General features: G+C 39.9%; 1 protein-coding gene across 4 annotated transcripts; it reads right to left on the minus strand.

Moving 5' to 3' along the window:
• Positions 1-5,241: 5,241 nt before the first annotated feature.
• On the minus strand, positions 5,242-13,372 carry LOC122051764. Of its 4 annotated transcripts, none has more exons than XM_042613029.1 (17): positions 12,860-13,372; positions 11,912-12,214; positions 10,247-10,368; positions 10,069-10,157; positions 9,941-9,976; positions 9,483-9,576; positions 9,208-9,250; positions 9,014-9,114; positions 8,757-8,821; positions 8,093-8,589; positions 7,880-7,967; positions 7,663-7,806; positions 6,996-7,564; positions 6,760-6,898; positions 6,615-6,683; positions 6,159-6,272; positions 5,242-5,477 (listed from the first exon to the last, which is right to left on the minus strand). In XM_042613029.1, exons 1-17 carry the CDS (start codon positions 12,970-12,972, stop codon positions 5,364-5,366), a joined length of 2,700 nt encoding a protein of 899 aa, XP_042468963.1. In that variant the 5' UTR covers positions 12,973-13,372; the 3' UTR covers positions 5,242-5,363. The 4 variants fall into 4 exon arrangements, with proteins under 4 accessions (XP_042468963.1, XP_042468971.1, XP_042468986.1 ...); XM_042613037.1 differs by having other exon boundaries at positions 11,912-12,194; positions 12,716-13,372; XM_042613052.1 differs by having other exon boundaries at positions 12,716-13,372.
• Between the last annotated feature and the right edge of the window lie 3,475 nt (positions 13,373-16,847).

The following is a 16,847-nucleotide window of genomic DNA, read 5'->3' on the forward strand; positions in this document are numbered from 1 at the left end:
TCTAAACCAAGTAAAAATGATTTGTTTTAGCGTTGTGCTTTTTAATTTTCCGCTGCATACTCAATTCGATTTTCGAATTCTTGACGATCGCTATACCCCCTCTAGCGTTTTCACAATCTAACACTATACGAGCTACTACGCGTTCTTTTGAGGTTTCGATTGCTCCGAGCTCCTGCTACGACTCTACTGCAAAATTGCTACACCCGACGACTCCTCCAAGGACTTCCAATCTCAGCCGGTAGACCGACATCGACACGAGCGCTCCCACTTCGATCTTTAAAAGTGTTAGTATTTTTTAATTAATTATTGCAAAAGGACAAGTGCAGTGTGTTGCACTTGTTCAATTTTCTTTGTACTCGATTTCCTGTTCCGAAGGTATCGGAAGAGGTTTTTAGTGGATTATCCATCGATAGGTCCACGGGACTTGGGTCTTGGAGTAGGAGTCGCCGAAGGCTCTGAACCAAATAAAACCACCCATATGTTTCTTGTGTTTTTTATTTTCATTCTCTTTTTCTGCTGCATTCGTATACTTTGATTTCAAAATGATAAAACAAATTTTAAAAATCACGTGATTCACCCCCCCCCCCCCCCTTTTAACGTGCGTCTCGATCCAACAGAAGCTTCCGATCGAAGCCTTTTTCGACGTTGGTGTTGGATTAGCCGTTCGCTGGATGTGGCGGATTCTGACTGAACAACTATGGGCACCATGGAAGGACGCTCGGGAGACAGCTCGCCAATGTTAGCTGCAGCGTCGTTGGCTGCTACCCGACTCACTTCTGCTTCGTCAGTATGCTCTTTAGAGGGCCCAACCAACAAAAACCCATGGCTCTCCAGCTCGCCCGCTCCCTTGGCCTTGACTTCTGCATCAGTTATCTTGCTAGAGCTGCTTAGCAACGCCTTAAACATCACTTTTGCTACAAAAAAGAACAAAGAAATTAGTTAGATTAAAAAATGACAGAAGGAAAAGGGGCTTACCAAAAGGGCTGGGCAGCCGAGCTCGAATGGGACTCAGCCTGAACTTATACAACACACCCTCCAGCAGTAGCTTGTGTATGTGGTATTTCATACCGGCCAGCTACGCGACTGCTTGGAGGTAAGTCGACTCCCATCGGTATCTTCCCAGCCCGGAGGAGTTCGGTAGATCCATCTGCTAACTGGTTGGAAAAATAGGATGGTCGAGAAGGCGGATGTAGAAGTAATGAGACTTCCAACCCTTATTGGATGTGGGCATCTTTTCAAAATAAACGACGTCCACTCAAGCTTGAAAGAGGAAGGTGCCCAACTTGAATAATTTGGGGTAATAAAAATAATAGAAAATACGAGGCAGGAGAGGAATCTCGTGCTCACAGAATAGTATCACAACCCCGCATAGTAACCTAAAGGAATTAGGTACCAACTGCGATAATGAGATGTGAAAATACCTACAAACTTTGGAAAAAAAAGGAATGGATAAAAAAGCAGAGATCGACATATAATTAATTGGTCCTTAAAGAAAGGGAGGAAGCTATCGGGAGGTGTATGGGGATGATCATATGCAGAAAGGATGGTAATTTGGTGTTCATGAGGAATATGATAAGTCATTTTCATTTGATCCACCTTGTCGCCATTAAAGTCTGACTTGGTGGAGGAGAGGACTTACTGAAAGAAAATCACCGACGATGAATAGAAAGCAAAGAGCAAGGAGGCGAACAAAGTGAAGATGAAGGTGATGAATCAAGAGCTTGGGAAAATGAGAATCAATCAAGACCGTCTAAATTTAAAAAGGTGGCTATCACATCGAATCCCAACAATCACCTATCATATCAAATAGTTGACGACAGAGGATTATTGGTGCGGTTAGCACTGACAGTCTAACTCAGGGTTTGATGAATGACAAAATAGGTTAAGTTAGTTTCGTTGTTATCTAAGACTTTGATGAAGTGTGCAGGAGAAGCCCAGCTAGGTCGACGGGCCGACCGGATAGCTGGCACGAAGCTCAGCTAGGTCGACGGGCTGACCGGATAGCTGGCACGAAGCCTAACTAGGTCGACGCGCTGACCTGATAGCTGGTACGAAGTCCAAACTAGTCGACGAGCTGACCGGATATCTGGCACGAAGTCCAGACTAGTCAACGAGCTGACCGAATGTCTGACATGAAGTCCAACTAGGTCGACGGGCTGACCGGGTAGCTGGCACAAAGTCCAGACGGGTCAACGGGCTGACCGGACGTCTAGCAGGTAAGTTAAGATAAGTCACTGGAGGGGAGTGACTTGGTGAGAACGCGTTCCCAGGTAGGAAACTTAGGCGTCGATCCAACTTAGATCCATTTCTGAAGTTTAAGTTGAGATCGTGACTAGATTCCAATCTCAAAGAGACAGAATCTAATTACTCTAACTACTTTTGACTGTGATTGAACTAACACTTTATTTTGCAGGGTAATATAACTTTTATTTTGCCTTGGACTAACATTTTCTTGCAGGAAAAGGAATTTTCTGGAAAATGGTGGTCCGGGCACTCGGAAGGGATTCGGGCGCTCGAAAGGGATCTAGATGCTCGGGAGGCAAAAGTTATCCCGTCGCAGATATGGAGTGCATTGATTGGTCGGGCCTACGTCATGGTCCGGGCGCCCGGAGCACTCCTATATAAGGAGCCTACCTCCAGAGCTGAACAACAACAATTGCTTCCTACAACTGCTCTATTGCGCTCTGCTCCTGCGATGCGACGACACTTCTCCGACAACCTATGGCTCAAGTTCTTTTTATTGTTGTCGGTATTTTCTTTTTAATAGTTCTTGTACTTACTATTGTAATCCTATTTGCGAACTATTAGTAATTGCCCAAGGAAAGCACTTGACGAGTGCGGGCCTTGGAGTAGGAGTCAGCGAAGGCTCCGAACCAAGTAAAATTGGTTCATGTTAGTGTTGTGTTTTATTTTTATTTTCTGCTACGTACTCACTACGAATTTTAGATCGCTATTCACACCCCCTTATATCGACTTCTACGGTCCAACATGGATCATGACACGTGACATTTGACCACAGGTGGCATTAATGAGGAAGGGAAATGATCACCAGGCGTATGATTAAAAAGCATGCTCGGTGTACTTTGTATTAATGGCAAAGGATTTAAGCGATTTATAAGAAATCGTGGTGACGCCAACAACAATTAAAAGGCACTATGAGTATAAGTGGCCACTTGGAAAAGAGCTAACAAACGGCTAAGTGTCGTCCACGTCGGATCCAAACAACATCAATCATGGAGTCTCCCGACCGGGAAGAAATCAACTTCTTGGAGAGTTGCAAGAGTAGTGATTGTGCAAGCCGAGCGGCAACCTAGATAGCAAAACGCCTAGTCGAGAAGAAGAGTTGTAAAAAATACTATTTAATTGTCCAGTCAGTCAGACTTGCAACTTCCTTCGACTATACTTGAGGGGAAGACTTGTAATACGGTGATGAAGATGGGCCCCACAAAGTGGGTCAAAGCAATGAAGACCGGTTGACGTGAAAGTCAAAGTCAAATGGTCAATGTCGTAGGGTCGGGTGGACTACGAGACCGCGAATTGTGGGTGGCTGAGTGGGCCTCTAAGGCCGATCGGATGTTAAAGACTGACCGGACCATCCGAGCAGTCGCCCTCCACAACTTGCAACCGAGGTCAAGAGTCAAATACTAAGTTACCCAGCCCACTGCCCTGGCCGATCGGACCTAATGTCCGATTGGGCATAATGCGTCTTTCCGCTAATAGTAAAGCCGAGTGAAGGACAGGTCAACCGCTTCACTCTGTACAACCAAGCTGGTGACATCTCGACCAAGTGGCCCCCGATCGACCTACAGCGGGACCCACATACATGTCTTATCGTACTCTTTTAGAAGTTTGTGCCGCCGACAACAGAGAATGTCCAACAGATAAATAGTACTTTAGAAACTTCTAGCCTATCACATCATAGGGATTTGCGTGTTCACTTATGGAAAGATGTCAGAGATATTTCTCGACTTATCTTTTCTTATAAAGCTTTGGAAAACGTGTATATGCTTTCAGATGCGTGCACAAACATTACAGTGGTGACAAAAGGCGACTACGTTCACCCTAATGCCCCTGCCAACCCGTCCCAGGGTCAACACAGACACACACACAGACGCTAGAGTGGTATTATAAAAGAAAATCTCTATCTATAGACGGAGATATGCGATACTTCATTTGTGAACACACTCATTGCTGCAGTCTTTTTACTGTTCTTCGCCTCATACATGGATTACTGACTTGAACGTCGGAGGAGCCAATATCAAGATCCCTTCCTTGGCTTGAGATTAATGCTCCTAATTTTATAGGATAATATAAGATCTTCTTCCAGTCAATCATAGAGTTACATTCTTAACTAACCGTCTTCTTAATTTTCAGACAATTAATATTGTAACAAGGGGCACATAGAAAGGACTACAGGAGCTTCATTTGTACTTTACAAACCTAGAACTACGCCCATTGAAGACATTGTGCCAGATGAGCTGTCAGGACCAGTACCGGTACTAATACCAGTCATTCGCTTCCCACTCTCCAAGATTTCAAAACCCATCCGCCAAGGTAGTGTGTAACCATTTCCAAAGTGATCATTTAAGACAGAGGTTTTTGATATCTGTTTTCTATGGCGACGTGTTTCTTGAAAGCTCTATACAGTTAACAACACAAAGCACAAAGCTCCTCGGCTCTTAAGAGAACAATGATACAACCACATGCTCCTTGTTGAATGCGTGAGGATTTATAGAGAACTGTGGGATAACTAAATGCAGAATTCCATGGTAGCGCTCCATTAGAGAAGCATAGACACGAAGCCCACAATATTCACAAGGTTGAAAGTTCCATGGCGTGACTTTTGACTAAAAAATTTAAGAGCAATGACCTGACGCAAGCAATCATCGTTGCATGTTACTGTCCGCGGAGTGAAGCCAGTCATTTGCAGATCTAAACCAGAATTGCGTTTCCTTGTTTTCATTGCACCTAACAGTCATCTTACATCACCTTCACAACTCGAAACTCGTAGAACGATAAACCACAGAAAATATTGTGCACAAGTTTCTAACAACATCCCGAGAACAAGATGCACGCAGGACACAATACTTATTAAATTGATCAACCTACCGACCTCCTCAACAGCACACAAACTTAAAAGAAAGGGAAGAACTATAGTTGTAGTTGAGATCGTTGAACATTAGTATATGATCCAATGACTGCTTAGCTAACTAAAAGAAGCATCTTAAACATACTAGTCACTAAATTAGGATACTGGAGGTTCTAACTTGATGAAAATCCACGAATTCCCCTCCTGACATCCAACAAATTTTACTTCAATTTTTTTTAAAGCTATCTCTATGTTTCATTGAGATATGACCAGGTTACAGGAAGTAAGTTAATTGCTGCTTCTTTCTTGAACCTCCATCACCATATAACTCGTTCCATTGCTTCAACTCGCTCATAATGGATCCCTCTGGAGCAAAACTGGCAGCTACCTGTATAGCAATCGATTTATAGGATTAAATATGATGGGAAAATCAACTCATAATCAGGAGGAAAACAATCATATATTCAAGAAAATATTAACTTCAACGACAACCATGGTGAGTGGCACTTTGTTCCTGCATAACCCATTGCCTACAATATCATTAAGTAAAAAGAGAAACTTGGAACAAGTGAAAAGTGCCTGGATGGGTAATATCATTGTCAATATCAGTACAATCTTCATGGGTGTCAATCTTATCTAGTTTAGATTGTACAAAGTTAAGAATGAAATCTTAAATCATCCAACCAATCACTGGGAAACATATTCTTCATCACGCTTTATGAGACAAAGTCGGAACTGTAAAATTATGTCATATTAACCAATTCAGGTTGGATCTCTGTAACAAATGTTTGGAATCATATGAAATAGATACACTTAGCATAGCATAATAGAACTTTTTAAAGATTTCCTGAGACTTCCAGCACAAATCTAACAAAACTTGATTGAATTTTTTATCCCACATATATAGAATAATACAATTCCAACACTCAGTTTTCTTCTATTTTCCGAACATAGGAATATGATTCAACTTAGGAAATAGAATGTTTGATGTTTCTATTTTGTAAAATTTTATGGTTCCAAACAAGCTGCAAAGAAGTAAACTGCTACACGATAAGGTAATTAAACTCACTTGGTCCTTTGCCTGCCTCATGTCTTTCATGTTTAATGGTCTTAGGATCAGGGTTTCGTCCTTATTTTCCTTGCATGCCTCTTCTTGGTTATCTATGCCCTTTTGCTTTTTTTCCTGAAAAGAAAGGTATGTCATTGGAAATTCTCAGGGGACAAAAATATGCAGACAAACACTTTCGTTGACGAGTATGATAACAAACTGGGTTTCTTCAGTTTATTATACTCTTTATCTTCATTAGAAGCTTTTTTCTACAATTTCTACATCAGATCATATTTAAATTACAAACTGCTAAAAGTCCTGATATCCTAGCTAATCTTGAGCTATCTGGGCCGTCATTTACATACGTCAGTGAATAGGCTTTGACGCTTTGTTTCCCATGAAAAGGAAAAAATAGTAATAGACAATTAATAAAAAAATTCTTCTCTCTACTGTGCAGAAAAATGGAAAGAATAATACCAGCTCCTTGAGTCTTTCTGCTTGGATAAGTTCTCTAACAGGACGATATGCAGATGTTGTGCAGAGGGTCTGCTTTCAAAAGTTATCATAGTAGAATAGAATAGAATAGATTATTCATTATTGATTCGTCAGTGAACAGACAAACCTTGAGATCACTGCCGCTATAACCCTCTGTTATGGTTGCAAGCTCCTTGTAGTCAAGATCTTTGCTGGTCTTCTCCTTCGACAAGAGTTTCCTCAGAATAAGCTCCCTGTTTTCCAGGGATGGTAGGCCAACCATTATTCTGTTGATCATAGATAATGGAAATTTTGGTTAAAATATAACTTTGTCACACACTAGTTTCTTTTGCAAGCTCAAGGGGAAGGAAAAAGATGACAAACCTGCGCTCAAATCTTCTGATAATTGCTTCATCAAGATCAAAAGGTCTATTTGTAGCTGCAAGAACAAGGATTCTTTCCCCAGTCTTTGTCATTAATCCATCCCAATGTGTCATGAATTCATTTTTTATTTTCCGCATTGCTTCATGTTCACCAGCCCTATTTCGCTGCCCAAGCATGCTATCGACCTCATCAACAAAAATGATAGTCGGTGAGACCTTGGCAGCAAGAGTAAACAAAGCTCTAACGTTCTTCTCATCTTCCCCAAACCATTTGGAGGTAATGGTCGACATGGAAACATTTATGAAACTTGCACCTGCTTCATTTGCTATGGCCTTAGCAAGCATTGTCTTGCCTGTTCCAGGAGGCCCAAACAATAAAATCCCTCTGCATGGCTTAAGGAGGCCACCTTTAAAAAGATCTGGCCTACGAAGGGGAAGCATAACAAGCTCTTGAAGTGAATTTTTGGTATCATCCAAGGCACCTATATCATCAAACGTCACTCCAATTTCATTTGCTGGAATAACCTCTGGTCTGATACGTTTTTCAAATTCATTGTCCGGAGCAACTTCCTGAATGTTAAGAGAAAGTGGAAAAACAATGAAGGATACAATCTCAATGAAAAACTCCATTAGCTCTTTGCAAGTTAAGTGGAAAGGAATTAACATACAGGTGCTTTCGGAGGTAGAGATGAAACCACTTCATCCTTTTTCACCACAGGAGACTTTTCCGACTCAGTTTTACTTTCAGGAGGTGAAGGTTCTGTTTTTGCCTCGAAAACTCTAACAGTCGTTGGGTTGCCTTTTGCAGATTCCTAAACATTAGGAGACAGTTAAAGCATGTGCCGAGGTCTATATCATGTATGATGTAAATCATGAGTAAAAAACCTTCATTGAATTAGCATTCCCCTCGAGCTTTAACTTTTCCTGATTGTCTAATTTTGTTTCTTGAAATATGCTTAATGCATGGGATAGGCTGATCAATAAACAAAAGAAAAGAAAAAAGGACTGATCAATAAACCAAAAAGGGAGGATAAGGAAAACAAGATAAAATCTTGATATCCCCCTAAAGCATAAAAGAAATGACAATACATATCTGACCTCATAGAAGAAATGACAAGTTTTCCACTTCTGTATTCTGGATCCTTGGTATTCATCAAGTGGTATGAAACTGCTGACATCACAATTTCCTCAACATATTTACCAAGAACCATTGTGTCCGCATGGCAGATGGAACCCAGATCATCACAATCAATATCATTTGCTGCAAGAACTTCAATTATGTGATTTCGATTATCTTGAAATTTAATCATTTTCATGTCTTCTTCCAATTGAGATTTCCAGCTAACAAGATGTGTCTCATCTTCAGGTTGCTTAATTTCAATGGTGTATGGGAATAAAAGAGTGACCTCTTCATCCACTACACTGTTGTCACTGCCATCATCTGTCTTCCTTGAACCAAGTATCAACACTGTCCCTGATATCCTTTTCAGAAAATTTTCAAACAGAGAATACATTCTCTTTGATGTAAATAAAAGTTTGTCAACATCCCTTATGTAGAGAATAATTGGACTGCTCTTGGACAGTGAATGCAGAACCTGGAAGTCAACAGCTTCAGCAAATAATCAAACGGTAGGATATAAGATATCAAAGAGGAATTACTTGGCAATCATATAATAGTAGCATCTTGTCCCGACAATAACAATTAACATACCCTAGTGAAGAACCCAGTACAATAAGCAGATACCACATAGAAAACAAGTACCTTATAAAGAGATTGTACAAGTAGTTTCTCGTCAAAAGGCCAGCTTGTAGTTTGCTTGAGAGTAGCTGCATTGAACCAAAAACTATGAAGAACCAGAATAATATATTTTCACAAAAATCTAGACAGGCAACAAGAAGCACCAAGTTAACAGCTACACCAAGTAGTCTATAAATTTCACATGGAGCAGCCACATAATTCTATCAAGGCAATGACTTATGTAGATTCACCAAAGATCTTCTTTTGTTTTTTTTGCCTACCCGGAAGAGCAAGAGAGCCATGTGATCCTAGACAGTTCATCTCAGTTGAAACAGAGGCATTTCTTCGGAATTTTGGCATATTAGTTGGGCATGCTGATCCACTGTAAAAATAAAAAAACATGAATAAAGAAAAAAAAAAAAGAAGGTTGTATATTATCGCATATGAAATAAGGATGACTTTCTGTTTGTAAAACCTTGAATTTAGTTCAACGCCACTGCTTTGCCTGCGCATTGTTCCTGCAATAACCAACTGGTTGTTGTTAGCCATCAAAATTAGCAACAACATTTTGCAGTTCTACAAACATATAGATACCCCATTTGTAAGACAGTTGAATCCCAATATTTTCAAAGCATAAATGACATATCACACAACACTAAAGACCTAAAATGGTTATCAGTCAATAGCAGGGAACTCTCAACTTTTGATTGCAAAATAAAAAAATATTTAAGAAAAAGTCTCCAGTAATACCTTTTAGTTCCTCTTTATGAGAAATGATTGGAAGCGATCCAAGTAAATTAGACATTCGCTCAAGTGTTGTCTCAGATATTGATCTTTGTAATTTCTATAAAAAGAATAAAAAGGGAAATTTACAAAGTGTTGAACTAAACTAAATATTTTGTGGACACAGATATCAAAATGTAAAAATCATGTAATGATAGCAATGCTATCCTACGTGTAATTGTACATTGATGAATAATAAATATAAATTTAAGCCCTAAATTCTCTCAAATACTAGTAGTAACAAAAGAACCAAATAGTGACCCAAAAAAAAACATGGCCCAGAAATGCAAATATGATATCACTTTATCCTGTATCATACTATAATTTACAATAAACATATATGAAAGCATGTTAATGTCTACTTCTAAGTTAGATTTGAATGGACTTGGGATTAATGGAATTCCAACAAATTTCTATGATCTTACAGGAGGTTTAGTGGCACATCCATATTTGCTTTGTATCTGAAAAAAATAAACCATCTATTAGTTGAAGTGATCATAAAATGTAAACTCAATATGATGATTTAGATATTGATATTACTTAGAAGGCATACCCTATGTGTGAACTCGATAACATCTAACAGCAGCAACTTAGAGTCGAAACAGTGGGCCAATGCTTTAGCTAGCATCTGGTGATATGATTCTTCAGATAGAACCAAAAAAAAAAAACATTAGTTATTATTAGAATAAAAGATGCATGTATCATTGAACCATAGCTCCAATACAACATACCTGCCGGGCCAGATAGCAAAATAGAACGACTTGCAGGAGAAAGATTTCTAGTGTGCTTAGAAAAATCTGCTTGCTTCAAATGAAAATAGGCCGCACTAGTCAGTCTCACTCGAGTCAGCTCACTATCATTGACAAAAAGAATTAGCCAACACAATAAGAAACATTAATAAGATAAGATAATAGATACTAACTTTTATATACTGAATTGAGAGCATCTCAAAACTAAGCTTAAACCTGCTCATGCAATAAATACAAGAAGAGGCATCTTATATAGATAAATGATAGAGAACATCAAGGTTGAAAATTCTGAAGTTCATTTTCAAAACCCAGTTTGCTTAAACTTTTCCTTGGCATACCAAACAACAATGTAAACATCCATTGCAGTTCCATAAATTGGACTAGGCACAATAAACAGAATGATTCACATTGGAAACAAACCTTTTCTTGGCATACCAAACAGCAATGTAAACGTCAGATGCATTTCCACAAAGTGGACTAGGCACAATTAGCAAAATTCATCCACACTGAAATTCTAAATAAAGGAAAAATCGATGGGGAAACTGTCCATCTATCTTTTAAAAATTGTAGATAAAGGACTATATCATTTTCCAACATCTGTCAGGTCTAGTCTACATGAACCATATAAAAACAGAAGAGGTAAAGGATAAAAACCATATATGTTCAATGCAGTAAGAGAATGTTGACTGTCTAGACAATCAACATTGAAACATAACTACTTATTAGAGCAAAAGACAATATCACTCATCCCAAGCGGCTCAGTAGCACGGGCCCTACGACAAGATATATACAAGTAAATCATGAGGGATATTTTACCCTAGCATAGCGGCCCTTTGCATGGGGAGGTCAAGCATCCAACGAAACATTTTGCACTCGCTGGGAATTACCCATTCAGGTACCAACTGCGTCAACCCGTGGGGATGAAACGTAGCTACTTATGAACCATGTTTGTGATATATAATCGAAAGGAAAAAACTTCATCTATTGATGCCAGCTACAATTGTTTGGCTCAAGAGAATATTAGGGCAAAGGACTAAAGAAGCACTTATCTACCTATGAATACGAGTTATATGATTCAAATAAAAAGAGCACACAGCAATCTTAACAGCTTCAGAAAATAATAAAAATTTAATCTTATTCAGAACAAAATTCTCAGCTAACACACGCAGCCAGAGCATTAATTTATACCAAATATACATCACTTTCTAAATAGCAGCCATCTCAAGTTGCTCTATTGTTTGGCTTAAGTCTACTGTCTTGCAAAATGATAATAATCAGAAACTATAGCATGTGGAAAACCCATCCAAATAGCTAGATTCTGGTCAGGATGATTAAAATTTAAATTTTGGGTAAAATTTTCAGATATCAATTTGGCAGCATGTAATGGCTTGTCTATTTGGAATCAATTAGAGTTTACAAACGTTGAAATCAATTAAAATTGCAAAGTCTCTTATTATTAGAAAATCAAATATGCTAAGAGAGAAATACAATCATCATAGAGTATCAGCTTGCTTGATATGTAACCTCCACAAATTGGTGATACTAGAACTATTTAAATAATTTGGCAAATGAAACAAGTCAGAATATATAGATGTACCATTTCTTGAGAAACATCCGTGAAAGGCATTTATAGGAGCACCTTTTTACCTAAGATAATAGGGGAACTGATTAAAGGTAGCATTGCTATCCTTCCCGTCCACAATCAACCTCTTCAATTCCTGCTCAACATTCTCCACACTCAAGCCAGAAGAAGAACTCCCTTGTGTTGCTGCCCACCTGCTCACCGTCTGACCAGACGTCAAGCCTAAGCCAACACCGATGCCAAGCCCCACACTCAACGCTGATATCACGATATGCTTCTGCTCCATTCTTCCACCACGAAACCCTTGGGGCACGTCTGGGTTATTTCTTTCAATTCGGCCACTTCTCCCTGGACGCCACAGAAGATACCTGCAATCAAACTGCTTCCGTTCGAGATAGAAACTGAAACATTGACTTAAAATTAAGAGGTCAAGAACAGAACAGAGAAGTTTGGAAACTTAATGAACATAGTCGAGTTAAAATCGATAAGATATTGTTCAAAAATTCTTCGTTTCTCAAGAGACAGCTTAAATTAAAAAGACATCCGCAATTCGACGTTTATGTTTGAAAATCGTCTCCTTTTTTTTCGAGAGACAGCGCAGAGCAATTTTAATTATCAGAAAGCAATAATGCTTCCAATCACGAGTTACCCACACACGATGGCCCGCCTCAATCAAAATCGTAAATCAAACTAATGTTCGTTCCAAAGAAAACTTGAAAAGAACGTTTTTTTTTTCTCATTCGATTCTCAGTAAACAGGAAAAAAAATGACTGCAAACATCCGAAATACGAAAAAGAGAAAGGAATTAAGATCGGAATGCCATTGTCAGAAAGGGATCTACTTCAAAATTGCGCTTTCGATTCTCTTACTCTTATCGTTTCGACATGGTTGAACTGCTATCATCCGTTGGTTAATATTAACCAGTTTATATAGCCGGCGGTTCTTACGGATCCAAAACCTTAAAACAACGCCGCAGGAAAAGGTCCCAAATTTTAGGACCTATTTCTACCCACCAAAAGAAACGGGTGTCCGATGACGAATGACCGGCCGTCAAAACACAACCGGATTGGGCAACTGCGACTGAAGAGTTCGCCTTCCTGCCGCTGTGGATTCTCAAGGAACCCATTTACTTCTTTGATCCTCTGATATGCCCATTGCCTAATCATTGGTCTGCTGCAACCGGCAGACCCACTCCCATCACCCATCACCCATCACCCGTGCTCACCAAGATTGGCGTGCCGACGTCAAGGCATGGGCGCGAGAGCACATCTCCATTACAGAATGTTGCTGAAAGTTGCCAGGCTACATACATGCCGCCCACGTGTACCTTCGTTTTCCGGCACCGAAACCGGAGATTAAGGTTAGTGCATTTGGATGGTGAATCCTACTAACCCCCGAATGAATCTCATCATCCGAATGTAAAATATGAGGGCACTCGAATTAACCGGTTAGTGCTACCTACTGAATAGGCAACAACTAGAGCCAATCGATCTCCCTCTCCATTGATCGTCCGCAGGCACGTGTATATTCTGAGTTTTCTACCGCGTCTGGGTGCGCAGGCGACGACCATTGGAATTGGAATCCAGCAGCTGAAGAAACATACGGCAGAGCTTCTACTCCCAACCATTATAATCAATCAAGTTGTGTTAGTAACGAATAACATAACAACTTTAAAGCTCTACTGTAATTTCTTACAATTATATAATATCTTAATATAGATAATTTTGTCTATCATTCCAACATAACGCAGTTACAATAAAGGCAAGTTATCTCAGGGTAGATCCAGTTCGGATTCTCTGTCCCGAAACTTCTCTGTCCCCATGTTCCACTGCCGATCGGACGGTCCAGATCACATCTCAAGGCATCATGACATTTTTAAGCATTCATAATTTACTTCATCTATATTAACATAGAAATAAATTGATGGCCTGATGGGGCACTTGGACAAACAATTCAACTTTTGCCGCCTGATAAAAGTTTGCCTGGCGCTAATAATGCAAGCAGATTCATGCAACTCAGAAAATGCCAACACTTCCTGGTTTCTAAAGAAGACGTCACAAGATTTATGATGTATCCAAAAATAAATAGCTAAGAAAATACCAAGATAGCCACATTCATCGATTGGACAGGACTCAGGAAAACATAATCTAGTGCTGTTTGTGCTTCAATGGACCTCTTGGGATCTTTCTGAGAACTTTGGCATCAAATGTAGCATACTGCTTCTTCAGTTCAACCATTGCTTTTTCGGCAAATGAACCAGCTGCCTCTCTTCACGCCATGTCTCTCTTTCCTCCACAACATATTTTGACATCAAATCAATGACGATGAAGACTACTACGTCACCACCTCCCTACTCACCACCATTAACAAATGATCCCGATCATGAAAATCCACTATCTTGACTCCCTTAGCACCGTCCAGCACTTCAGTAGCATTGTAAGATACGGTAAATCATAATAATCTTATTGAATTTTTCAAAAAAATTTTGAGAATTAAACGGAATCAGTATAATATGTTTGAGGGGATGAATCAGTTGGATCAGAAGAAAACCTATTTAGATATTCCAATTAAAATCGGATTTGATTGATTTAATTAAACTAAGATTGGATTAATTAACCTAAAATATAAATAAAAGCCCTAAATTAACCTTCTCATTTTCTCTACCTGATCCCCAATCCTTCTCCTCTGCTCCTGATTCTCTTCTCCTCTTCATCACCATCGACCACCGACGATGAGATGTCGATTGTCGCCAGCCAGTGTCGTCCTCTCTTCTCCTCTTATTTCCGCTACCGGTTCTCTTCCTCGTGTATGTTCTGATCTCCACTCGAGCGCCATCGATGTCGTCTCCCCTCTCGCGACGCCAATCTCCCAGTGCCGAGCTTCGCCAGTCCCCTCTACTAGCCCCTCCTTCTTGGACGTTAGCCCCGACCAGAAGCTGATCCACATGACGACACTGAATCGTGCCCTAGTTTTTGAGCAACACCACCATCGGCTTCTTCACATCACCTGTCGTCAGTCGTGGTGATAGTCGCCGACTCCCACGTCTTCATCGTCGCTCCCTCATTGAGTCGTCTCTGTCGTTCCACAGATCGCCAGTGCCTCCGCGCGATTGTTGCCATTGCCACTCTATCACGGCCCAATCGCTGGATGGACAATGACGTCGGAAGGGGAAAATGACGCAAGTGGGCTAGGGCTACCCTCTCTCTTGCGTGAGAATCCAAACAACGCTGTGATTGCTATTTACTCATGTATCTTATTGAGCATGCCGACTTCATGTAGCATACCTGATTTCTGTTTATATATATTATAATTGTTGCATCTTGCACATCATATCATTGCATGCATGCAGGCGACCACGTCACCCTTGTAGGTGAGTGAGTCATCGGGCCATGCCGCACACTCGGTCACTCATGGATAGTGATAGCTGGAGGAGATGTCGCTTGTCCTGTCATGTCACACTCGGTCACTCATGGGTAGTGGTAGCTAGAATTGTAAGCAGCAGGGACCCCCTTCGCTTTGTAACTAGATAGCTACTCAGTACCTGTCCACTCGGTCACTCGAGAATAGTGGCGTTCTTTGAGTGGTATAGTTGTCATCGATCCGGCCTCTCGACTATATAGGGGTCGTGGTGTAGAGAAGTGGGCGGGATGACTATCCGTGCATACGCTGTTATTATTATGCTGCTGTTACGTACTTATGCTGTGGTTTAAGTATATCCATATGATAGATATGTTTACATGTGTTGAGTTATATACCTGTGGTATGTGTTTAGAACTTGGTTTACTTATTGGTAATATGTATATACCTCATATGATACTCTTGTAATTATGAGCAGTACTGTAGTAGATCCTTACTACTCCTGACGTTCTATTACTAACCTAGGATATGATTTCAGGTATGGGTATTTATATGATATCACTGTAGTATCTTCTATTTTTTTTATGAGACTGTATACCTTTGTATCTCTAGTTCTTTATTATGTTCATGCACTATCTGTTTATTACCCGTTGAGTCACAGCACTCACCACCCCGTGAACTGGTTTATTTCGCTAGGTAGCAGGTAAAAGATTTATGGAGTCGTCTGGAAATCCTTTCCGCCAGTCTCATGTCACATCGAGCAATTTCTTCCGTTCGCTTTATTGGTTTTGGACTTATTTATGTATATGTATCTTTGTATGAAATTCAGTTTTATGTTTTCTTGTATTTGGTTTGATGTTCTCGTGCCAAGCCGGGTCGGCTCGCAGTTAGTTGTTTTGTGACTTCCGCTGTGTTATGTTGTAGCCGTGTGGATTGTTTATCAACTGCGTGATTGTGTTTACTTTCAGTCGTGTGTGTTGCTTATAAACTACGTGGTTGTGTTTATATCTAGTCGTGTGGGTTATAATTTGCTTGTGAGTAGTTATGTGACAATGTATATATGCTTCATATTGTCACAGTTATAGGAGAAATGTTGTTCGTTTATCGGGCAAGGACTCTTCTGGGGCGTGACAAACATGGTAGGCATCTTCCTTTGAAGTTGCTCTTAACATAATTCAAAACTTGTGTGTTATTGGCCACATAGTCAAACACTAGTGGGACATGTCGCGGATGTAAAGATTGAACAAGGACGATGGGTCTTCCTCCAGGACTTCAATTTGTAATCTAGAAAATTTTCAAGTGCCTAATCATTCATCATCAAATCTAATACAAACAATAACAATAGTACAGCATGCAACACATAACATAGCAATGTAGAATGTCATTTTTATTAGTTGTGTGCATATGATTAGCATCTAGAGTGTTTATCACTTGCACAATAGATATATAAATTAGTACAGGCAAGTTACATGTTACCACATCAAAACTTTAACATTTCATAAAATTCATCACAAAATCCACCTTAATTTATAGATCATCAAATGAAATGAGCTAAACCATTCCATTTTTTTCCTTTTAACAGCATAGGCATCTATCACAGACGCCCCTTGGTCTACTTATGCACCCAACCTATCAAAAGGGATC

Source organism: Zingiber officinale, chromosome 1B (genome assembly GCF_018446385.1).
Source record: "Zingiber officinale cultivar Zhangliang chromosome 1B, Zo_v1.1, whole genome shotgun sequence".
In the NCBI taxonomy this organism is placed as follows: Eukaryota; Viridiplantae; Streptophyta; class Magnoliopsida; order Zingiberales; family Zingiberaceae; genus Zingiber; species Zingiber officinale.